Source organism: Mus musculus, chromosome 2 (genome assembly GCF_000001635.26).
Source record: "Mus musculus strain C57BL/6J chromosome 2, GRCm38.p6 C57BL/6J".
NCBI lineage: Eukaryota > Metazoa > Chordata > Mammalia > Rodentia > Muridae > Mus > Mus musculus.
Window position 1 is genome coordinate 69,249,959 of NC_000068.7, and position 26,064 is coordinate 69,276,022.

At 40.3% G+C, this 26,064-nt stretch overlaps 1 protein-coding gene across 3 annotated transcripts in view; it reads right to left on the reverse strand.

Moving 5' to 3' along the window:
- Abcb11 (ATP-binding cassette, sub-family B (MDR/TAP), member 11) overlaps positions 1-26,064 on the reverse strand; it is a 104,335-nt gene that overhangs the window by 11,677 nt on the left and 66,594 nt on the right. For all 3 annotated transcript variants that reach the window (NM_021022.3, NM_001363492.1, XM_006499670.4), the window contains 6 exons: positions 24,040-24,201; positions 15,680-15,784; positions 15,427-15,588; positions 11,405-11,608; positions 9,525-9,766; positions 7,249-7,405 (listed from right to left, as the gene is read on the reverse strand). In NM_021022.3, the coding sequence (NP_066302.2) occupies positions 7,249-7,405; positions 9,525-9,766; positions 11,405-11,608; positions 15,427-15,588; positions 15,680-15,784; positions 24,040-24,201 (1,032 nt within the window). The remainder of the gene's footprint in view (positions 1-7,248; positions 7,406-9,524; positions 9,767-11,404; positions 11,609-15,426; positions 15,589-15,679; positions 15,785-24,039; positions 24,202-26,064) is intronic.

Consider the following 26,064-nt stretch of genomic DNA (forward strand, 5'->3'; position numbering starts at 1 on the left):
GTTTGGGTAGATTGATTTTTTACAGTTCTTTTTATATCCTAGCTATTATTTCTTTATCGGATGGATACGTGGGAAACTTTCTCTGCCCACTCTATAGTTTCTCCTCTCTGGGAGTGCTCCCTTTTGTGCAGAAGCTTTCTTTTTTTTCTTTTTTCTTTTATTAGGTATTTTCTTCATTTACATTTCAAATGCTATCCCAAAAGTCCCCCATACCCCCACCCCACTCCCCTACCCGCCCACTCCCACTTCTTGGCCCTGATGTTCCCCTGTACTGAGGCATATAAAGTTTGCAATACCAAGGGACCTCTCTTCCCAATTATGGCCGACTAGGCCATCTTCTGCTACATATGCAGCTAGAGACACGAGCACTGGGGGTACTAGTTAGTTCATATTGTTGTTCCACCTATAGGGTTGCAGATCCCTTCAGCTCTTGGGTGCTTTCTCTAGCTCCTCCATTGGGGTCCCTGTGGTCTATCCTATAGATGACTGTGAGCATCCACTTCTGTGTTTGCCAGGCCCCAGCATAGCCTCACAAGAGACAGCTATATCAGGGTCCTTTCAGCAAAATCTTGCTGACATATGCAATAGTGTCTGCATTTGGAGGCTGATTATGGGATGGATTCCCGGGTGTGGCAGTCTCTAGATGGTCCATCCTTTTGTCTCAGCTCCAAACTTTGTCTCTGTAACTCCTTCCATGGGTGTTTTGTTCCCAATTCTAAGAAGGGGCAAAGTGCCCACACTTTGGTCTTTGTTCTTTTTGAGTTTCATGTGTTTTGCAAATTGTATCTTGTATCATGGGTATCCAAAGTATCTGGGTTAATATGCACTTATCAGTGAGTACATATCATGTGAGTTCTTTTGTAATTGGGTTACCTCACTCAGGATGATACCCTCCAGGTTCATCCATTTGCCTAAGAATTCCATAAATTCATTCTTTTTAATAGCTGAGTAGTACTCCATTGTGTAAATGTACCACATTTTCTGTATCCATTCCTCTGTTGAGGGGCATCTGGGTTCTTTCCAGCTTCTGGCTATTATAAATAAGGCTGCTATGAACATAGTGGAGCATGTGTCCTTCTTACCAGTTAGAACATCTTCTGGATATATGCCCAGGAAAGATATTGTGGGACCCTCCGATAGTACTATGTCCAATTTTATGAGGAACCGCCAGAATGATTTCCAGAGTGGTTGTACAAGCTTGCAATCCCACCAACAATGGGTTGAGGCCTGTTTGTGACCAGTTATATGGTCAATTTTGGAGAAGGTACCATGAGGTGCTAAGAAGAAGGTATATCCTTTTGTTTTAGGATAAAATGTTCTGTAGATATCTGTTAAATTCATTTGTTTCATAACTTATGTTAGTTTCACTGTGTCCCTGTTTAGTTTCTGTTTCCATGATCTGTCCACTGATGAAAGTGGGTGTTGAAGTTTCCCACTATTATTGTGTGAGGTGCAATGTGTGCTTTGAGCTTTACTGAAGTTTCTTTAATGAATGTGGCTGCCCTTGCATTTGGAGGATAGATATTTAGAACTGAGAGTTCCTCTTGGAAGATTTTACCTTTGATGAGTATGAAGTGCCCGTCCTTGACTTTTTTGATAGCTTTGGGTTGGAAGTCGATTTTATTCGATATTAGAATGGCTAGTCCAGCTTGTTTATTCAGACCATTTGCTTGGAAAATTGTTTTCCATCCTTTCACTCTGAGGTAGTGTCTGTCTTTTCCCTGAGATGGGTTTCCTGTAAGCAGCAAAATGTTGGGTCCTGTTTGTGTAGCCAGTCTGTTAGTCTATGTCTTTTTATTGGAGAGTTCAGTCCATTGATATTAAAAGATATTAAGGAAAAGTAATTTTTGCTTCCTATTATTTTTGTGGTTAGAAATGGCATTCTGTTCTTGTGGCTGTCTTCTTTTAAGTTTGTTGAAGGATTCCTATCTTGCTTTTTCTAGGGTGTAGTTTCTGTCCTTGTATTTTTTTTTCTGTTATTATCTTTTGAAGGGCTGGATTCATGAAAAGATATTGTGTGAATTTGGTTTTGTCATGGAATACTTTGGTTTCTTCATCTCTGGTAATTGAGAGTTTGGCTGGGTATAGTAGCCTGGGCTGGCATTTGTGTTCTCTTAGGGTCTATATAACATCTCTCCAGGATCTTATGGCTTTCATAGTCTCTGGTGAGAAGTCTGGTGTAACTCTATTAGGCCTGCCTTTATATGTTACTTGACCTTTTTCCCTTACTGCTTTTAATATTCTATCTTTATTTAGTGCATTTGTTGTTTTCTGATTATTATGTGTCAGGAGGAATTTCTTTTCCGGTCCAGTCTATTTGGAGTTCTGTAGGTTTCTTTTATGTTCATTGGTATGTCTTTCTTTAGGTTTGGGAAGTTTTCTTCTATAATTTTGTTGAAGATACTTGCTGGCCCTTTGAGTTGAAAATCTTCATTCTCATCTACTCCTATTATCCATAGGTTTGGTCTTCTCATTTTGTCCTGGATTTCCTGGATGTTTTGACTTAGGATCTTTTTGCATTTTGCATTTTCTTTGATTGTTGTGCCCATGCTCTCTATGGAATCTTCTGCACCTGAGATTCTCTCTTCCATCTCTTGTATTCTGTTGCTGATGCTCACATCTATGGTTCCAGATTTCTTTCCTAGGGTTTCTATCTCCAGCATTGTCTCACTTTGGGTTTTCTTTATTGTTTCTACTTCCCTTTTTAGGTCTTGTATGGTTTTGTTCAATTCCATCACCTTTTTGGTTGTGTTTTCCTGTTTTTCTTTAAGGACTTTTACCTCTTTAGCAGTGTTCTCCTGTATTTCTTTAAATGAGTTATTAAAGTCCTTCTTGATGTCCTCTACCATCATCATGAGATATGCTTTTAAATTCGAGTCTAGCTTTTCGGGTATGTTGGGGTGTCCAGGACTGGCTGAGGTGGAAGTACTGGGTTCTGATGATGGTGAGTGGTCTTGGTTTCTGTTAGTAAGATTCTTACATTTGCCTTTCACCATCTGGTAATCTCTGGAGTTAGTTGTTATCGTTGTCTCTGGTCGGAGCTTGTTCCTCCCATGATTCTGTTAGCCTCTGTCAGCAGACCTGGGAGTCTAGCTCTCTCCTGAGTTTCAGTGGTCAGAGTACTCTCTACAGGCAAGCTCTCCTCTTGCAGGGGAGATGCACAGATATTTGACGTTCGGACCTGCCTCCTCTCAGAAGATGAAGTCCAGAAACAGGGCCTGCCTCAGAAGCTATTTCGATTCTGCCTGTCCCAGAAGCTGTGTAGCTTCTGTAGTCCACACTCTCACCTGCTCAGACTAATCTCTGGGGATCTGAGACCCAAGATGGCTCCTCCAGGTGCTCTGGCAAAGCCCTCCCAGGTGGGGTGGACACCTTTTCTCTGGCAGGGAAAGTGCCCGGATGTCTGGAGCCTGAAATAGGGTCTGCTTCAGAAGCTGTGTTGCTCCTGCCTGTCCCAGAAGCTGTGTAGCTTCTGTAGTCTGCACTCTCACCTGTGCAGACTAAATCTCTGAGGGATCCGGGAACCGTGCAGAAGCTTTTTAATGTCATGTAATTCTATTTTTCAATTTTTGGGTTTACTATACTAGAGTAGATATCCATCAATAAATAATTTCATAAAGAGTACATAAATAGTGGAATTTTATGTGGCCCTTAAAAAATGAAATTGTGACTTTCTTTCAGAAAAATGGAGAGAACTATAAAACACTGCATGGAGAAAAATAAACCAGATTCAGAATGCTAAACACTGTATTTTTTCTTATATGCAAAAAACCTATGTTTGTGGAAGCCAGAGAGATGGCTCACGGGATGAAAGCCTGTACCATTCTTCCAGAACACCTGAGTTCTCTTCCCAGCACTCAGGTTGGGTAGCTAACCGCTTGTAACTCTAGCTCCAAGGAATCTGACACCCTCCCATGGCCTCTGTGGGCACTGCATTCATGTGCATAAACCCAGATATAGACATGTACACATAAAAATAAAATAAAACAAATAAAATTGTGTATATGTGTGTATGTCTCTCATGAAACTACAAACAAGAAGTAAGGAAGAGATCTTAAGGCAGTGTGTAGGGAGAGAGGAATATTATACCTATGATCAGAAGCAGAAGGGAAACTGTCTAGGTAAAGAAAGGGAACCAGCTAAGGGGATTCTGGAAGCATGGAGAGCTATAGGAGGGAGAGAGAGAAAGGCACAAATAATCATAAAGTATAATGATACACATGTACGTAAATGCCATGACAAATGCTATTACTTTACAGGATAATGTAAAAAAAAATCTGTTTAAAATACCATCTGAATTATGTACTCTAAAATGGGGAAAAATTTACAGAGACTATTTCTATCACAGGACACTTGACCAGAACTTTCATAATTTAGCTTAGCTTTACTAGTGTTTTGCTCTTTTGAACATATGGATTTTTTTAAAGATTTATTTATTTATTTCATGTGAGTACTGTCACTCTCTTCAGACATACAAGAAGAGCACCTCAGATCCCATTACAGATGGCTGTGAGCTATCATGTGGTTACTGGGAATTGAACTCAGGCCCTCTGGAAGAGCAGTCAGTGCTTTTAACAGTTGAGCCATCTCTCCAGCCCTAGAGTTTTTTGTTTTTTGTTTTTAAATTGGCTGTGAAGATTAAAACCCCCTTGGAGACTAAATAAATGAAAAAAAAATCTTGTTGAATATTAACTAATTTTTGGTAATTCACATGAACTAAACTTAAACCTAGATAAACATGAATCAAATCAGTATTGGTGGACAAAAAGACCTAGCCTTTCTATTTCATACCAAAATATCAATGGAAAGCATGACCAGATGGGTGGGAAAAGACATGTATCTTCATTCATTATAGAACTATGTGATTTATGTTACATAAATTCAGCATTTGCTAAGGCTGTGATTTATATGGGATGTGTTTCACAAGGGTTGATATGTGGACCCTGGCTTGGTGATATTAAGAAGTGGTATGGTACATTTAAGAGGAAAAAGGATAGGCTTGGTACATGGTGACTTGATTATTGCTGTCATTCCTCTCAGAATTGATTAATCTCATTTTGGGAGACCTGAATTGTTCTTAAAAGGAGGTAATTATACTGCAGTAACTATAGAAGCTAGGAAACCACTATTTTATAGCATACTTTAAATTACATTATCTCTATCTCTATCTCTATAGTTTAAATGCAGTTAACCCATATGGTGGGATAATGCTCCCTTTAGAAGCCATAGACTATCTATCTATCTATCTATCTATCTATCTATCTATCTATCTATCTATCAGAAATTCCAGAACTAAGTATGGGATATTTGCCTATGAGTTGTTGTCCAGGGGTTTCCAAGAACCACCCTCACCCCCAGCCCCCAGACAATATAGTTATTGTCACTGCTCTTGGTTACCTATCAGAACATGAAGACAAAACTCTACTGCTGAAGACACCATATTTTTCTGTTGCAAGACTAGGAGAGATCAAACCAGTACTCACCTAAAAAACCTCCTCTCTAAGGGCTCTCATGCTATTTAATGGAAGATAGTATTCTAGGTACCAAGGGTGGAGTTATCTACAGCCCTAGCCAGCTGTAAAGCCGGAGAACCACCACAGAGACAGAATCAGCAAGATTCCCCCCTTGGCACAATAGTGGGACTTGTGACTTGGGGGAAATCAACAGCTATCTAAATTGTACCTGAAATGTGCTCAATTGGAAGGAATTCATTCCTGGTATTATAAACCTAGCCAAAAACAAAAAAAAGAAAGAAAGAAAGAAAGAAAGAAAGAAAGAAAGAAAGAAAGAAAGAGAGAGAGAAAGAGAGAGAGAAAGAAAGAAAGAAAGAAAGAAAGAAAGAAAGAAAGAAAGAAAGAAAGAAGAAAGAAAGAAAGAAAGAAAGAAAGAAAGAAAGAAAGAAAGAAAAGGAAAAAAAAGCTTCAAGTTTTGGGGGCCCATGCCTTAGAAGGAGGTGCTCCTTTATTTCTAAAGTAATTTAGTTTTCCAACTGCTCTCCAAATACTCATCTTTATATCTTTAGATATAGATCTATAGCCCAGCTTTCACATTTCATAAAAAAAAAAAATTATTGCATCTTGTTTTGCAGCAGATAGAGACTATTACAAAAGTCCACAACTAGCCAAAATGCAGAAAGTTAAGTAACCATGAACTGTTCGGCCCCAAAGGAGGCATCTATAACATAACCCCTGCACCTAAGGCTCAGGAGACATCTTCACAGAGAAGCTGGAGAGATAAGTGTCTGAAGACCAGGAGGAAGGCTTTATAGGAGTTTGTTATGGATAGTACAGGAATGTTGTGCAAGACCTGCAAAAACTACACCAGATGACATACTAACCTGAAGAGAAGAAAATTCCACAAGCTCTCGCCCCTATCAGCTACTGAGAAAGGGGAAACCAGCAACCCCTGCTTCTTTTTCCTCAGAAACAAGACCCTAATCCCAAGGGGTCAGCCTTAAACACATGCAAATAAAGACTAATGGGACTTAGTGGGTGGTGTGTGTGTGTGTGTGTGTGTGACTAGTGCAGAAGAAGAGATCGTGAGTTCCAGAGGAAGTGGTTAGAAGGACATGGATGGAATTGGAGTAAAAGGTGGTATGTACGCATGCTCATGTCTGTAATTCTCAAATCAAAATAAGAGGGTGCTCATGAAAACGAGACCGTTCCTCTCCACACTGAAGCTTTCTGTTTCACTATGTGATCTTTCCCCCATAATGCCTTTCTGTCAGGACACCACCCACTGTACACTGTAGTCCTGGAGTTCTAAAAACAGACTAAATGATGGAACCATCAGATCATGTGCTTGCAGTTTCCAAACTGTGCCATAAATAAATAAACTTCTTTTCTGTTATGAAGAGCAGGTTGACCCCAGGCTTGCAATTATCCTGCCTTGGCCTTCCGACTTCAAGGATTGCAGGGGTATACATACCAACAGGCCAGAAAACTTCTGTATACATGGAGCATCCTTGAGTTGTAGTCATGGAAAAGAAACTGTTACAAGTACACGTTGTTTTCTTACTCAAAACGCAAATGTAACACTTGATTTTCCACGTCAATTATTTCCTTCCTTTACACTTATAAATATATTGTCTGTCCATTCTGAGTGTAAATGGATGAACACAGGCTGCTAAACTTTAGACTCTAAACTGGAATTATCTGACTATCTTCGATGGCTTTTTGTATAAAAATGTACACATGCACAAGTGTGAGCACACACACACAAACACACACACACCAGCCCAGTACTTACCCATTTTTCACCTGCTCCACTGTACACATCAATTGGAGGTTTTCTGTCTAGCAGTTGAAAAAAGCGTGCAGCTGATATTTTAGCTTTGGCATAGCTCGGTGTGTAAGAGAATGTTCTTCCAACAGCCGTTGCGCTCATTGCAATGGAAGAGACCACCCTGTAACCAGACAAACAAATACCCGGGTATTAGGAGGTGGGGTATCGGTAAAATGAAGGCCTAAGAGTTGTAAGTGGTAGGCCCAAAGAGCTTGAGCAAGTCTCTTCAGTCATGTCTGGAGTTGTAGGATATAGAGAAGTTAGTAGTTTTCAAATTGTGCTTTCTGTAAAAGGGTTGAAGGGTAGACTGAACAAGCAAGATAGGGTTCAGACCTTCAAACCCTAGATCTTCCATACTAAAAACTATTTTTTGTTTGTTTGTTTGTTTGTTTGTTTGTTTGTTTTTGAGGAGTGGAGTTCTTTTGGAAAGAAATTTAAAAGATGAACAAACTGGTTTGACTTTTCTTTCCATTGTAACATTTCACGAGCCATTGATAAGTATGTAAAAGATAACGATGAGCAACAGAAGCATCTACTCTGTGCTGAGCATGCTTACAAGCCGTCCTTCAGGCAGGAGAAGGAAAATGCAGTTGCCTGTATCCTTCTGTTTGTCCCAGCTACTAACTATATCAACATGGACTTCAGGAATGAGTGAGCAAATGAATAAATTAGTTATGAGAGACAGCCTTGCTGATGCCTGTCCTTGAATGTGCATGGCAGCCCGTAAGGCTGCCCATCAGTGTCATCTTTCCCAGAAGGCATCTTTCACACCTTCGTGGGGTGGGATGATAGATAAGGGATGTGCAAACATGTATGTTACTGCTCATCTTGGAATCAGTGTTTATTTCAAGGGTGGAGCTAGAAATCCACATCCCCCAGGAGCCCAAGATAAGGTTTGAGATTGAAATGTTGGAGGTAGGAGAGGAAATGACAGGAGATGACTTTCTAGTTCTTAAAGGAGAAACTGGAAGTTTCCTATAGGCTCTTGATTCTTACATGCTGGCAAATAATTTGTTACACACCTTATATAAACGGACAGAAAGAACTCAACAGTGGCTGGTCTGTCGTTTTGGGTATAGCTTTAAATATGCAAGGGTTTAGTGGGTATAGTGGGTATGGTGGTTTGAATATGTTTGGACAAGGAAGTGGTACTATTAGGAGATGTGGCCTTGTTGAAGAATGTGTGGCCTTGGTGGAGAAAGTGTGCTATTGTGGGAGTGGGCTTTAAGACCTTCCTCCTAGCTGCCTAGAAGCCAGTCTTCTAGAGGCCTTCAGATAAAGATGTAGAACTCTCTGCTCCTCCTGCACCATGCTTGCCTGGGCACCGCCAAGCTCCTGCCTTGATGATACTGGACTAAACCTCTGAACATGTAAGCCAGCCATAATTAAATGTTATGAGAGTTGCCTGGGTCTTGGTACCCCTTTACAGCAATGGAAATCCGAACTAAGACAGTGGGCTAGCAGGAAAGTATTAGAATTAAAATATCAGATGAGAGGATCGTGCTTCCAAACCCTCCAAACTTAAGATTGTCTCTGCCTTTACTACCAACAGCTACCACCCTCGTGTGCACCCTTACTTAGGCCCTCTTCTGTAGAGTAAGCAGACCCTGCCTTGACGAACAGAAAAATACCCTTCTTGGCCTATCATGTCTCTATTCAGAGAAAATGGCTAGAAATCAGTTTGTTTTACAAGCCAGGAATAGTGTTAAAATATAATAGCCCTTGGGTCCACCTTGTTCAAGACCTTGAGAGTCTCAGCTTTAACATGTGTAAATATAATCATAATAGTTTATCCTATGATCCATCTGCTTGTAATCATATTTTTTTACTCTTCCAGTTCAAATGTGGATTTCAGTTCTTAAATCTTTAAACCTAGGTGTAGTTGTATGAGTTTTCTGTGCCAAAGAGACCCCAATAAATGGAATATGGAGAGACTTGAACATGCTTTCAACGTAGGGCATGTTTCTTCTGTTGCATTTGAAACTCTAAGATCAGTCATAAAGAAAATGATCTCATTTGCTTGAGGAGAGAAACATACAGAAGTCTGTGAGGAAACCAAGTCCAGAAGAAATATTCCATGCCCTGTGAAGCCTTGAAAAAGAATAAACCCAGCTGCTTTAAGGGAGGATTCTTTGCTGGGTAGCAAGAAAGCAAAGTAACAGAACTGGGCACCATGCCGCCCCTCCCCCTCCCCCGAGTGTCAATATCATATATCATATGACCATTTGGATATTCCTCACCTGAAAACATAGCTGAAGTTCAGATCTTCGTAGACTATTAAGTAACCTCCATATCTATAGGCTGCAGAATTGGCAAGAAATGATATCCCCTGGGAAAAGGCATAGCAGAGGCCATAGACATTTGCCTTTCTAATGGCAGTCTTGTATGACTTCTCCAGCTCAACCTCAAATGCTTTAATAAATCTTCCCTCCACTCCAATTCCAGCCACGGTGCGGATATTGCTAAGGGCTTCGTTGGTGATCTGAAAAAGGAAAGAGTCTGAGGAGACAAAAGATAGGACTATCTCTTTTCATGCCATTGCCACAGCCACCCAGATTTGTCACACATGACAGAAAATAGCACAGAGAAGTTGCTGCGGGTCAACTCAACCAGACCATGGGTTATCTGTCACTTATACTCAGTCTCTAGCATGGCTTCATTACCTCCACTTGCTGGGGGAAGAGACAGTGTGAGGCAAGGTCCTCCCATGCTTGTCCTGGACAAGCTTTAAAACTGTTCGGCTAATCCATTTGAAATGTCTACAATGTGGTCTTTGAATGTCTTCTGAGCAAAACACCTACTTAATATAATTTCGAAGCACTAAAGACTATTTTCCAAGATTGCTACCCGGTAAACCATCTCCTCTAAAAGCACACAACTGCATATCACTAGTTAAAAGTATACATTCATCTTTAGTTTACATGGTGACCATGAGTTTAAAAGCAGTTTAAGGTCCACTGTTAATGAATTGGGGTACTCCATCATTAAAGATGCTATTTTCTACACTGGCACCCGCTACTTGGACAGCATCACATTCTCTAACTGAAAAGTGATAGAACATATTTATGAGTAAGTTTATGACGCATGAGTGTATGACTCAGGCCAGGCAGTAAAAGCCCAGAATACCTAGGCTTGGGAAACTAAGGTAGGAGAATCCCAGCTCAAGACCTACTTGGCCTTCTGTCTGAATTCAGTGCCATCTAGGCAACTTGATAAGACCATGTCTCAATATTAAAAAAAAAAAAAAGTAAATAGCTCAGTTTTAAAGTGCTTACAATAATAAAATCTAGGCTCAGTAAACTCTGTGTTTAGTGTCTAGCAACAAAAAGCAAAAACAAAAAGAATTCATTTTACGTATGATTGATCCTTCAACTCCTCCCTCCCTCCCTCCCTCCCTCCCTCCCTCCCTCCCTCCCTCCCTCCCTCCCTCCCTCCCTCCCTCCCTCCCTCTCTGTTATTGTTGCTTGAGACAGCATCTCAAGTAAACAGGCTGGACTCGAACCCACTATGTAGCAGAGAATCACCTTGAACTTCTGATCTTTTGCCTCTGCCCCCAAGTTCTAAGATCAGTAGAGACTGTGCCAAGCCCGGCACATCGGGGTTTTTGTTTTTGTTTTTTTATCTTCCCAATTGACAAATATCTGTGTCATCGTCCCCTCACTCATTCCTGTGTTCAGATATTAGTTACAACAGACTTTCTAAAAATTCATATCTAAACCCTGAATGCATATCTAAACCCTGAATTCTACACTGTAGTTTATGATTGTATTTGAGAAAGACATTTGCCTTTGGCTTAGCAAATGCTAAAGTGTCAAAGTTGAAAGTATGTTTTCAGGGTAATCATTTAGCTGAGAAAACAACAACAACAACAACAACAACAACACCTCCTTTAGTAGAACTGTCTACCTCTGTAAGTGAGAATATAGAAAATGTAGAATGAATAGCCAAGAGGAAATCAAGTTTAGCACTCTTTCTCCTTGCCTGGTCAAGCTAATGCATCAAAGCTTTATTGTCATAGTGTCCAGGTAGAGACAAGGGTGTCTCTTTGTACTTCTCATTTTCAACAGTTTACTTGATAACCACCTAGTCATTAGAAGGGAAATGAGGTCTATAAGATTACCTGGCCAGCCTTCTCCAGAATTTCCTTGTCTTGAGAAGCGAATCCTGTCAGCATTTTTGTCTGTACAGCTCCCGATAAAGCCAAAAAGGGGAAGAAGACTGATATAACCAGACTGAGCTTCCAGTTAAAGAGGAAGGCGATGAGCACGGCCACAAAGATGTTAGTGAAGGAATTGACCATCATCCCAACTTGAGAGCCAGTAGCCTGCAAATCAAAAGGTACCAACCCATTTCAGACACAGTCTCTCTTACCAGACACTAGTATGTGACAAGCTATTTCATACTGAAAGATTCTTTTTTTTTTTTATTGTGATAAAATATCCATGACAATATTTAGCTTTTTAGCCATTCCTAAGTCCATAACTCAGGGACACTAAAAACAAAACCAACATGTATAAAGTCCTCCCAGTGGTGTGTGGCCAACACATCTATGCTCAGTCTCTCTCATCCTCTCCATCTCTGAAACTCTTTACCCATCGGATGACGCTCTCACCTTTCTCCCTTGAGCCACTGGCAATAACTGCTCTAATCTCTGTCTGTATGAATCTGCTCTTCTAGGGAACTCATAAAAGTGGGGTTATATGATATTTATGCTTATGTGTCTGGGCTATTTTGCTAAATATAAGATTTTTCAGGACTTGCCTACATTGTGAAACATATTACAATTTCATTCCTTTTGAAGGTATAAACATTCTGTTGCACATATAAACAACATTTTGTCTATCTATTATTCACCAGTGGGCTTTTGACTATTCACCAGAGTCCTTTTGACTATTGTGAATAATAATTTTGAAAGATGAGTTCTGAAAATGAAGAGACAATAAGTTATATAAAATATATTTGGAAAGTTACTAACAGACTACACCAAGTAGAAGAAAGAATATCACAGATTGAGTGAAGATTCTTTTAAATTATCATATTCAAACAAAAATAAATAGAATGGAGAGACCTTACAAGATCTTTGGAACACAATGTCATGGTTTGTATATGCTTAGCCCAGGGAGTGGCATTATTTGGAGGTATTGGAGTAAGTGTGGTCTTGCTGGAATAGGTGTGTCACTGTGGGCATGGGCTTTAAAACCCTCATCCTAGCTGCCTGGAAGCTAGTCTTCTTCTAGCTGCCAGATGAATATGTAGAACTCTCAGCTCCTCCTGAACCATGCCTGCCTGGATGCTGCCATGTTACTGCCTTGATGATGATGGACTGAACCTCCGAACCTGTAAGCCAGCCCCAATTAAATGTCCTTATCAGAGTTGCCTTGGTCATGATGTCTGTTCACAGCAGTAAAACTCTAAGACACACTACTAAAGATTAAGTCTGTACATCATTGATTGACACAAAGTAAATAAAGGTTAAAAGTATAAAAATCTATTTAATAAAACAAAAATCAAGAAAATTCTTTAACCTGGGGAAAGACATAACATCCCAGAATAGGATGCCTATAGAGGCCCAGAAAGATACAATCAGAAAAGATTTTCACCCTAACATAGACTGGTAGAAAAAAAAAATCAGGACAAAGATAGGATTTTTAAACTCTCCAAAAGAAAAGCACAAAATCATAGCTAAAATCAACCATATTAGACTAATAGCTGAACCCCTATAGAATAGGAGAGCATGGGACGGTGTACTGTAAATTCCAGAAGAAAATTACTGCCAAAGTAGATCTCCACACCCAAAAATGCAATCCTTCAGAATCAAAGGCAAACTAAAGACCTTCTACCTTAGTCAAAAACTAAGGGTTTTCTGGGCTGGCAAGATGTCTCAGCTGGTAAAAGTGCTTGATGTCAAGTATGGCAACTTGAGTTCAAACCCCAGGTCTCACATAGTGGAATGAGCGAACCAATTCCTGAAAGTTGTCCTTTGACTTCAACATAGGCACACATATGAACACACATACAAACAAATAAATATCAAAAAATTAAAAAAAAAAAACTAAAGAAATTTATGGCTACCAGACCAGCTTTACAAAAGATGCTTGATGGAGTTGTATATCCAGAAGTGGAAGAAAGATAATTAACAAGACAGCATATAAATGTATAAGGACCCCTCTCTTGCATGTGAGCTCTTTCTTTCTCTCTCTTCCTTCCTCCCCTGGTCTGTATATGAGTTCCAGGACACCCAGAGCTACACAGTGAGATTCTGTCTTAAAAACAAGCAAACAAACAAAAAGGAAAAGGAGGAGGAAACAGAAGAGGAGGAGGAAGAAGAGGAAGAAAAGGAAGGAGGAAAAGGAGGAAAAGAATATATTATGTAAAACAACTATTATACAAATAGCTAGGATACTTCTATCTAGAAGATACTTCAACTAGAATTTCCTCCAAAAAAAAAAAAAATTAAAAAATGGCACTCTTCAGAGGATCCAGCCATCCCTTTCTTGGTTATATATCTAAATCTGTATGGCTATGTTTATGGTAGAACTAGCCACAAGAGTTAAAGTATGGGACATACTTTCATATTCTTTCTCATATGTGGAAGTGACAAAAGGCATGTGTGTAGATACACACATGCACACACAATTCGTATTGCAAAGGAATAGGAAAGTTGTTGAGGATTGTGGGTTATGTAGATGAGAGGTGGAGGGACATGATCAATTGTGTTGAAAATCACAATATAAAGTGATTAGTGCATTAAAATTATGTATTAGATTATCTTTAAAATACCCTTGTAGAAGAATACATAATGATGAAAATATGCTCCCATCAGAAGTTTGGGGGAGAGTAAAGAAAAGTAGAAATGCCCTATATACAACTCTTCTTTGTCTATGGAAAACATGGTTACCTATGAAAGAGCAGAAAATCAAATGGGATGTGTTTTAGGGACCTTCCTTTAAGATGGTTCCAGGTTCTGTGTAACACATAACACTTTTAGCACTCTGGTTAAACTGGCTAGAGTTGAGGCAAACCTCATACAGTACAGTGCCCCTGCTATGGGGAGGTTTTCCTCCCAGGCTTCATAAATCATGCTTGTTTTCTTTTCATTTAGAAAGTGGGTGGAGAATTGGGAGGTAGATTTGACTCTCAGCACTTTAACCCTAATCCTGGGCTTTATAAAGGTCCAGACTGATCATACACAGCTGTGTTAAGTCTCTTGAACAAGGCTGCAGGTTGTGGGATTTAGAAACCACAGCTTTGACTCCCTGGGTCAGAAATGTAGCTCTTTGAAGTTTGTGTGTGTGTGTGCATGTGTGTGACAGAGAGAGAGAGAAAGAGAGGGAAAGGAGAGGGAGGGGGAGGGGGAGAAAGAGAGAGAGAAAGAGAGAGAGAGAGAGAGAGAGAGAGAGAGAGAGAAGAGAGAGAGAAGAGAGAGAGAGAATGTGTACACAGTAAGCATCTCTCTTCTTTTCCCTGTTTCCCAATGGAAATCTTTCAAAGATTGCAAGGTTGCTCACAACATAACTCTGGATGCTCAAGGGAAGATGTTCCTACACACTTTTTCCTTCTAGGGGCCACATATGAGGTTGGTAAGATCTAACCTCCTGGGTCTTAGAAATGTCTGAGAAAAACATCTCAGTTGCTAGACTCAGAAGATGAAACCACCAATCATAGCAGATTGATGTGTGTCTTAACACTAAGTCTAGGCATGCCTAAGGGACACTATTGTGTAATTCTCAGAGTGTTCTACAGTACGAACATCTATGTAATATACCCCTGCTCCCTACTCTATGGCTAAATGTCTTTCTCTAAAATTCATATTGAAATCTAATTCCCCACTGGAGAAGTATTATTGTTAGAGCCTTTGGGCATGATTAGATTGTAAAACTCTGTCTTCCCAAGTTGGGTTAATAAAACCAGAATAAAAGAAGGTGGCAGCAGCCCCTCTAACCTTCTGCCACAGGAAGATGGAATACAAAGGTACCATCTTTGAGCCATACCCTTACCAGACATAACCTATCCCTATCTTGATCTTAAACATCCCAACCTACTTCCTATGAGAAAAAAAATGTGTCTGCTATTTGTAAATTGCTTCATCTAAGATGTTTTGTTACAAAATCCCAAATGGACAAAGACACTCCCAAGGCTTACCCCTTGAACTTGGGAAGCATCTGTAGCAAGCCTAGTTGTTAGTACTCCAGGATTATTTTTGAGGTCATCGAACCAGCCAATATCTTGTCTTAACATTGCCTTGAAACCAAATTTACGCAGCCTTTTTGTGAGGAGCTCTCCAGATTTGGCAAAATTGTAACCCTAAAAACATAAAAGAAGGAATCTTTGGTGAGATTTTTACATGAAGATGGGGGTATGGATAGGCAAATAACTTAATGAAAGATAAAATTACCTGCAGAAATTGTGTGAAAAGTGATACACAGCCCAGGATGACAAAAAACAGGCACATGCTGTAAATCTCTGACCTTTGTTGTTCTTTATCAACGAGTGAAAAAGTCTTTGGAAGATAAGTAGGGAAGAAAGGTTGTTAGTATAAACAATAACAAAATAAATATACTTGAATGTTTAAACAAATTTTCACATTTGTTCAATCTGATAGAATGTCAGTGAGAGTGAACTTCAACGTCAATATCAAGATGAGGGGATCATCACGTGTCAGTGTAGAACATCAGCTGTACTGAATGGAGCACTGCAGCCAAGGATGCTGAGGAGGGAGGGAGGCAAAGATGCTCATGTTGGAGGGAGTCAAGGATGCTGATGAGGGAGGCAAGCAAGAAATGCACAGGAAATCTCTGGAACGTCCTCTTAATTTTGCTGTAAAACTAATACTGTCTGTTCAAAAACCCTTTAAAACGGCTTCACTTTAAACACACTAGTTTTTAAACCAAAGTTCGTGATTAACATTGTGATGACTTGTAAATTGGTTCTGTGGCAGGGTTCCTGGAAGATTTAAACCAATCCCAACAATTACAGAAGTTGCCCCCCACCCCCCATCACCAAGTTGGTTTGATTTAAGCAGTGGTGTTGGTTTTTTTCTCCGATATAGAAGAAAAAGAAAGAAAGTATGGCCAAATCACAGTTATCCTTTAAGAAGTAAGGGAGCAAAGAGAGAGGAAGGAAGAGTGGGAAGAAAAGGAGGAAGAGGGACACAAAGACATTATTGAGAACTTGAGAATGCCAGACTGTGGAAACACATGGTTATTGTTTCAACTCTTATTTGGCTCAAATAATGGACACAATAAAGATTATTTTTTTAAACTCAGATATCCTGTGTTTTATTATATGTATGTATAGTATACTAAATATTTAGTCTTACATTTAGTATATATATATACTACTGTACAATGTACTGTCCTAGGCCTAGGAAAGAAAAGAATGTGAAATCTGAGCCTGCTGCTGTTGTCCTACAGTAAACTGGAATTCTTCTTTCCTCAAAGGCCATGGAAATCGTGACTAGAGTCACTACTATTTACTATTTTGATTACTAAATGATATTCTTCAATACGTGGTGAATTTACTGACAATTGCTTAAACACCTAGCTGAGGAACAAGTTTTTGCAATAAGGAAACTGAGTAAACACTGAGTAAACAGTGTCTTCTGGTGGCAAAGCTAAAATGGCTTTTCCTCACAACAAAACCGTTGTTATTCAGACTAAATTAACTAGGAGAACTCAGGAAAAGTATGGATTGGGCAGATGTATAATAAGTTCTTATTTATTCTCTCTCTGTCTCTGCCTCTGTCTTTCTGTCTCTGTTGTCTCTCTCTGTGTTCCTCCCCACCTCCCTTTTTCTCTTCAGGCTCTCTCACAGACCTGGGATTAGCAATTTTGCCAGTGTGCCCTAACGAGGATCGTCTGGTCTCCCCGCAGCTGGACTGCATGTGCGTCACCAAGTGCAGCTTTTCATAGGAATTGAAGTCAGACTTGCATGTTTGCGAGGTAAGCACTTTATTGACTCCAGTCCAATTGTTCTGAAATAATTTGAACAGCTAGAACAATGCCGGCATTGAGCTGCTCTAAGAAAACCATTTGTTCAACACATATTTGGTGAATACCTACTATGTGCCAAATAAATCTCCTCAGAAACAATATGTACAGTATTGCATTAGTAAAGCTTTCCTGTGAAACAAAACAATCTGTTCCTTTTTTTTTAACATGTGTCTTGTCTCTCCATAGTAACAGAAAATATAGGTTTCAGGACACGAATTGCTTAATGGATAATAATACTTGATTCTGGAAAAGGGAAACAAAACCATCTCTCTTTCTTCACCATCAGGGCTAAGTTTACAAGTTTAACAAGTTTTCATTTTATTTTGCATCAGCACTCATCTTAATTAATAAAAAATCTTTAATGATTTGACAGTGATGGTTCAGTACTGACATTGTTTCTGCCTGATGTTTGTGTGCTCAAAGAGTTTTTTGTTTGTTCATTTTAATTCCAGGTCTTAAAGAGCAGCTAAGGCAACTGCAATGACAATTTTTAAACTTTATTGTGTAAAATGAGAAAAGGTAAAAAATGAAAGTGAAAAAAATAAAAGCTGTTCTGGGTTGAACATAAACTACAAAGCAGAGAGAGACAGAGAGAGAGAGAGAGAGAGAGAGAGAGAGAGAGAGAGAGAGAGAGAGAGGTTGGTTCTAAATCAATGAGATTTTACTATTTCTAGGACAGTTTCTACAGCTTTTATACCTTCTAGAAACTGGGTTCTAAGACACCATAGTAATTCTTAACAGACTTGTGCAACCAACTAGTTCATAGAATTTACAATTCAAGATATTATAAAACAGATCTACACAGATATTCTTGAAACCTCCAACTGCTATGCAGCAGTGACCTCTCCCTACAAAGACTACCCACTGTACCTATGGGTTACAGATGAGTCCACCTAACACTCATAGAAAATCAAGGACACAAACACTAAGACATTTGCCTGAGTCCATTCATCTAAGAGTTATTCATGAAAAGGAAGTTCCCAGTTTCCGGCTTCTTTATTAATTCTGGGTATGCCCTTTGGCTTATGGGAGTATCTACATAGTCCAGACAGAGAAATTGACTAATGTTAAAATCCACATGACTGTTTATTTCAAGATTAAGCCTTTCTCTTGATTGGATTAAGACTTTACCCATAGTCTTTTTTGCCATATGTGGGGAGCCACCCTCACATTCACCGTTGCAAGATGGCGCTGACATCCTGTGTTCTAAGTGGTAAACAAATAATCTGCGCATGTGCCAAGGGTAGTTCTCCACTCCATGTGCTCTGCCTTCCCCGTGACGACAACTCGGCCGATGGGCTGCAGCCAATCAGGGAGTGACACGTCCTAGGCGGAGGATAATTCTCCTTAAAAGGGACGGGGTTTCGCCATTCTCTCTCTTGCTCTTGCTCTCTTGCTCCTGAAGATGTAAGCAATAAAGCTTTTGCTGCAGAAGATTCCGGTTTGTTGCGATCTTCCTGGCCGGTCACGAGAACGCGTGTAAGAGCCATAAAATCTTGTTCCATGAGTTCTTTGTACATTCTTAGTTTTGAAATGCAGCCCAATAGACTACCCTAGAACCCTCTGTTCTTAGACTGTCTGTGGCTCAGAAACACATCTTTCTATTTTTGTCATTGGAAAACTTGTTTAAATGGAAAGCAGCCATGAAATTCTTGCTACGTGTCAGATATCAAATGTGTGGCTTAACCAATCTTAAATTAGGATTTCCTTAAAATTAGGATTTTCACAGCAATCCAGGAAGTAGGTTTCTTGTTTCATAGTAATGAAATATACACAAATAATACAGAGATATAAAACCATCCCAGGGCTGGCTGCTCCTTGTGCCTATGCTTTTCCAGCCTGCCACATCTGACTTGCAGTGGTTTGAACACTTGGCACATCTTCCACCCGAAACAGACCCAGGGAAAGTGAAACCAATACGTTATATTTTAGCTGTGTATGGAGGCTTAGGTAGGTTAGCAATCAGGGTTTTATTTGCACACATTTAATGGACACACGTGTGGTCTAATATACCACACATTAATGCAATATACCCTTTAAGTGTGTCAGGATAAAACCAGGGCGATTAGAAACAGACTCATGACCCCCTGTGAGATGAAATCATCTTGAGTATCATGACGAGAATGTAATGATTATACTAAGACAAATAGAAATAATCTTCCTTAACCTTAAGACTGTGATTTTTTTCATCCTCTTCCTCTTAGTGAATGTAACACCGAGAACATTAACAATAAACCGGGGTTGGGTTCCAGCAACTAGATCCTGATTTTGTTGTTGTAGAACCTTCAATAAAAGTGTTATTGTCCAGTCTAACTCCATCCCAGTGCTAAATGGAAGTCTCACAAGGTCACAGGAATGAAGTCTTTGTCACTAACAGAGGGAACACTCAAGTCTAGCGGATAGTATCTATGTAGTCCAGACAGAGTAGCTGGCTATTGATTACCTATCCTTAGAACTCCTGTTCTTAGACTGGCTGTGGTTCAGAAACACATCTTCTTGCTTCGTTATTATATTTCCTGATGCGGCCAATTCACAGTTCTAGAGCTAGAAGCTGTCTTCAAGGTCATCTTTGTCAACTCCCATTTTATAATTGAGGGAACCAAGTCCCAGAGAACAGGATAAAGTCTAGGACATAAAGGCCAGTAAGCAGCAGAGCCAATTTTAGGAAAAAGGCCTCTTGGGACCCAAGAAACCTCCTATAGTGGCTAACATAGGAACATTGAGTGAATATCTTCTTGGTTCCACTTTTGCTGAGGTCTAATGAGATAAGCAGGTCTAGACACCCCTCTCTCGGCATACTCCAAAGACTTGGCTTCCTGCTGCAGAGACACTTGTATGTTCATGCTCACTGCAGCTCTATTTCCAATAGTTAGGAAACAGATGTCCATGAGCTGGTGCCTGGGTAACGAAGGAGTGGTTCACATACACAGCGGAATTTTATTCAGCTATGGCACCCCCCCCTCCACACACACATAAGCTCAGAGTACATCATGGAACGGGGAACAGAAAGAACATAAGAGCTGAAGGATTAGATGTGCTATGAAATGCAGTCTTCTGAATGGGCATGCCCATTGCAGTCATGGTCTCAAACAGCTTTGTCAACCTGAACACATCAAGCTTGTCAACATCCGAATATGGACTGGGGAGAGAGGTTCATAAAATCTCACTTCTAATTGATGAACTATTGGCACTTAGTGACTGTCGGGGAAGGGGAAGTAATTTTTCCTAGTGTTACAGCTTCTGGTATATGTCCATGCTTCAATGAACAGCTCTCCCGACTCCTGCTCATGCAAGCAACCGTAATTAATTTCAGTGGGCCCTTTAACAAAACATTTAAGTAGGAGGGGGTTTTGTTGTGAAGGATTCCAAAGGGCATGGGGTTGGGTAGACTAAAAGAGGGTAATGGGGAAGACACGACCATCCTCTACTGTCTGTATGCATGGATTTGTCAAAGAATGAATATGTTTAGAAAGAGAAAAATCAGTGAAGAAGTCAAAATTCCAGGTGTCCTTTATACCACAACATCTCAGCTTCTACATTTCAGACTCATCCCTACTCTTTCTTCTAACGTATGTTCCTCTTGCTCAGCAAGGTCCCACCCAGACCCTCTCCCTGATGGAATGGCAGCTGGAGAGGTCAGTAAAGCCTGATCTTGTCCTCCATCCCAGACCAATACCAGAAGGATGGCCAGCAAACAAGCCATAGACTCATATTTGTTGAATGGTGGGTGCTCTCTATTATCTTTCTGTCTAATGAGCATCTTCCTCACTTCCCGGAAACTTCACAGGAAAAGTACCAATACTGTGACACAGTGGTGTCAAGTCCCTAGCATGATGCCTAAGGGAGGCCATCAGCAAATTCTTGTTGGACAAATAAACGAATATGTGTTTATATTTGGATGCAGTATCTATTAGGAAATAAAGAAATATACATTAATTATTTTAAAAGATTTTCAGCATAAAAGATTGTGGCACCATGTAAGCAGAAACTCAATTAACTAGAGCTATGTTTACAATTGCCTGGCTTCCTGAAAGCAATGTGATTAAAAATGGCGAGAGACAGGACCAGAGAGATGACTTAAGAAGGAAGACCAAAGTGTGGATACTTCGATCCTTCTTAGAAGGGGGAACAAAATACCCATGGAAGATGTACTGGCTAGTTTTGTGTCAACTTGACACAGGCTGGAGTTATCACAGAGAAAGGAGCTTCAGCTGAGGAAATGCCTCCATGAGATCCAGCTGCAAGGCATTTTCTCAATTAGTGATCAAGGGGGAAGGGTCCCTTGTGGGTGGGACCAGCTCCGGGTTGGTAGTCTTGGGTTCTATAAGAAAGCAGGCTGAGCAAGCCAGGGGAAGCAAGCCAGTAAGGAACATCCCTCTATGGCCTCTGCATCAGCTCCTGCTTCCTGACCTGCCTGAGTTCCAGTCCTGACATCCTTTGGTGATTAACAGCAATGTGGACAGTGTAAGCTGAATAAACCCTTTCCTCCCCAACTTGCTTCTTGGTCATGATGTTTGTGCAGGAATAGAAACCCTGACTAAGACAGAAGGAGTTACAGAGACAAAGTATGGAGCAGAGACTGAAGGAATGACCATCCAGAGTCTGCCCCACCTGGAATCCATTCCATATACAATCACCAAACCCAGACACTATTGTGGATGCCAACAAGTGCTTGCTGACAGGAGCCTGATATAGCTGTCTCCTGAGAGGTCCTGCCAGTGCCTGACAAATACAGAAGTGGATGCTCACAGCCACTGGACTGAGAACAGAGTCTCCAATGAAAGGAGCTAGAGAAAGGACCCAAGGAGCTGAAAGGGTTTGCATAGGAGGAACAACAATATGAACTAACTAGCACTCTCAGAGCTCCCAGGGACTAAACCACCAACCAACCATGAGTGCACATGGTGGGACTCATGGCTCCAGATGCATATATGTAGCAGAGGATTGCCTTGTTGGTCATCAATGGGAGGAGAGGCCCTTGGTCTTGTGAAGGCTCTATGCCCCAGTGTAGGGGAATGCCAGGGCCAGGAAGGGGGAGTGGGTGGGTTGGTGAGCAGAGGGAGGGGGAAGGGAAAGGGGGTTTTCAGAGGGGAAACCAGTAAAGGGGATAACATTTGAAATGTAAATAAGAAAATATCTAATAAAAAAGATGATGTTAATGGCTGATATTTGCATATGACACTTTATGCAAAATAAATGTTAATAAAACATGAAAAGATAAAAATTAAAAATAAATGGCTAGAGATGTTTCTACCCAGACCATTCTTTTGCTGGATTACTCAGATCTTTCTATACAAGTGTCAACCATGAGGGCAGTTTACTTTTTGTGGTCCTAATTTCTACCAGAGAGGAGAGAAGGAAGGGATGTAGAAAAAGAAACAAAAATGTGAGTTTTTCAAAGTATTACTCTGGCAATGTGGTGTGCTGGCAAGCCCTTGAGAAACTTGACAATGTCCTTACATGTGTGGCTGTCATTTTTTGTTGAACTCACCAGGTGTGTGTGTGTGTGAGAGAGAGAGAGAGAGAGAGAGAGAGAGAGAGAGAGAGAGAGGGAGAGAGAGAGATCTGTGAAAATACAACAGCCTTTTAATAACTAAATGTGTGGTAATAAGGTATAAACAGAGCTGTGTCTATATCACCCTGGCTGGGTGTGAATCCCATCTCCGCCACATGCTCCCTCCTCTGAATTCTCTGAGTCTTATTGTCCTCCTCTATAAAATGGCAATCCGAAGAACCTGGGCATCAGTGGTTATTAGGAAGCACAAAGATGATGCCCAATGAGTGTTTGCCCCGCCCCCGTCGCCATAGCAATTGTCACATGGAAAGTAACAAAACTCCCAGGAACTGAAAACTGAACATGAGCTTACTCTTTCTCCCAGCTGTATTTTTTTTTAGATTTATTTATTTTATGTATATGAGTACACTGTAGCTGTACAGATGGTTGAGAGCCTTCATTTGGTTGTTGGTAATTGAATTTTTATGACTACTGCTCTATCTGGTCAACCCTGCTCCCTTCGGTTAACTGTGCTTGCTCAGGCCCAAAGACTTATTTATTATTATACATAAGTACACTGTAGCTGTCTTCAGATGTGCTAGAAGAGGGCGTCAGATCTCATTATGGGTGGTTGCGAGCCACCATGTGGTTTCTGGGATTAGAACTCAGGACCTTCAAAAGAGCAGTCAGTGCTCTTACCCATTGAGCCATCTTGCCAGCCCCCCAGCTGTATTTTTACTCCTTTTGTTTTTTTCCTCAGTTCCTCCCATGACCCTGGCTGCACGCAGTCAGTAGCAAGGCAAACACTTGCCCACTGGCACTATTGCCAGCTCCTTAAATTAAGCTTTGCACCACAGCGATCCAGCAAGACTAAGAAGCGCCTGAAAATCCCTTTGTATTGTTATTCAACCAGTGCTTTTCATCCACAAAAACCATCCATCCCTCTTGCAACCTCAATCATTTATTCATTTTCCATAGTGCAAGGACTGTAAGCCCTTGCCGGCCCCGAATAAGGTATGTCCACTGTCACTTTTTTATTTTCTGTATGGTGGAGAGTCTATGAACTGTTCATCTTTTAGAGCTAGGGGTGAGGGGACAGGAATGGGCAACAGAACTAGCAACAAACAAACAAACAAAACACCAAGTATGTTTAAAGAAAAGAGACATTAGATTAGATACAATACTAGCCAACCGTTTAACAACAGCAACTACTACTATAGCAAACCAGAATGTACGAACCAAATTAAGTTAGTCCAGTTGCTTGCTTACCTTAAGGATCTGGCTGAATAAAAGGGAGTAGATGGGTGTGACTGCCCCATTAATGGCTGCACACAAAGCCCCTACCAGTATGTAGGGCCATTCTGAGATGTTGTATTTTAGAATCCTCCTAACTGGGGCAGGTTCAACTTCTTCCACAAGCACATCATTGTCCTTAGGGAAAGAGAGGGTTACATTAGTTATTCAAACATGTCTACACCTTTAGGTGATCATAGGATGGTGATAGTGGTTACACATTGGTTATGGGTAACTTCAGAGACACCTGAGATGTGGTGACTTGTTTCCGGTATTCCTTGGGACTTTACCCTGCCTGACTGGGGCAGGACTGTTCCCTAAATGGCAAATAGATAGTGCTCATAATAGCATATAGACTAACTCAAGCAGTAAAAATTGTGTTGTATCTTTGAAAATAGCACATCTTAAAAATACCACCGCTAAGTGTATTTACACATTGAAAACAGCGGTCTTACCCATGAGTCCTCTCCTATAGCACAATTTACTTCAAGGTGGTGTTATCTGGCCCTCTTGATATCTCTGTGTGGGAATTGGGAATTGAGCTAGAGAAGCAGTGCAAAGATGCCAAGCTATGGGTACTGTCACTTGTCTGATTGGATACCGTCACCTCTCTGAATAGCTCTTATCTCTGACTCAGATGCATTCTGACCACACCCTTGGGACTGTGTTGGACTATCAGATGACTTTCCATATGGCAGAATTGCTCTTTATAGGTCTTGATACTCCAGATCTGATTGCTCACAGACTCGTAAATGCCAGGCTAATGTTCTCTGAATTCTACGTGTTCCCTGATAATGCCGTTACCTGAAGGTAACTATTCAGAGCCTGACAAGATGGAACCTTTCCTGGTTATCTTGTAGCAAAGTGTCCCTAACCATACGCAATGAGACAATTAAGGGCAATAATGAAATTTTTTTGCCCTGTAGTTTTCATATCAAGACAAATTAATAAACAAAAATAGTTAGCCTGAATAATTTTGTAATCATCCACTAAAAATGAAAAAGATGATCTTAAAGAAAGTTATATTCTACTGTCCTAGAATGGCCTGAGTGGTAAGAAAACCTGCCCTCAGATAGTGGATTATTTTATTAAATTTTATTAGTTATATATAAATTAGCAGCAGAGAAATAAAATATGTATTATATATACATATGTGTGTGTATGTATATATGTATGTGTGTAACTAAAGTCATTCTAGAAAATACAGTGGTCTCCTATCTACTATATAGATGGTTCCATGTTTGACAGGACTTTTCTAGTATTTTGTCTTTCCTTTGATCTCTTGTGTGGGCCTGGGGGAGATCAAACTTCCTACTGGAATCTTATCTTCTTTCTATACTTTCTTATACCTGTTTCTGTATTCTAACTCTAATATGAGTCTCCTACCTGGATAATAATTCTAAGATTTAATGATAAGACAATATTTATGCCAAAAGCCAAGCTTCTTCAGATGAGCCAACACTGATAGGCATTTTTATGCATCCTGTCTCTGTTCTAAGATAGGACTTAATCCACAAGTCAGCTGTGGTAAAACTACAAGATTCTAATATATCACAACTTGACTTGATGTATATATATTTTATCTTTTGTTTTCTAGGTTTACTGAAAATGATTCATGGGGGCTGGAGAGATGGCTTAGTGGTTAAGAGCACTGACTACTCTTCCAGAGGTCCCCAGTTCAACTCCCAGCAACCACATGGTGGCTCACAACCATCTGTAATGGCATCTGATGCCGTCTTCTGGTGTGACAGTGACAGTGCATTCATATACACAAAATGAATAAATAAGTCTTTTTAAAAAGAAAGAAAAAGACTCATAAATATTAGAGACTGAAATTTCTACTCTGTAGATGCCCCTTAATACTAAGCCTGATAGGATATTTACCATCTGATCCCACATAAGAGCTAAAGATGCAGACAGCTTGGAGAAGGAGAACCAGCTTAGCTCTGTCAATAGCTGATGCTTTCAATGAGTCATCCCACCTAGAGTTTAGGGCAGACT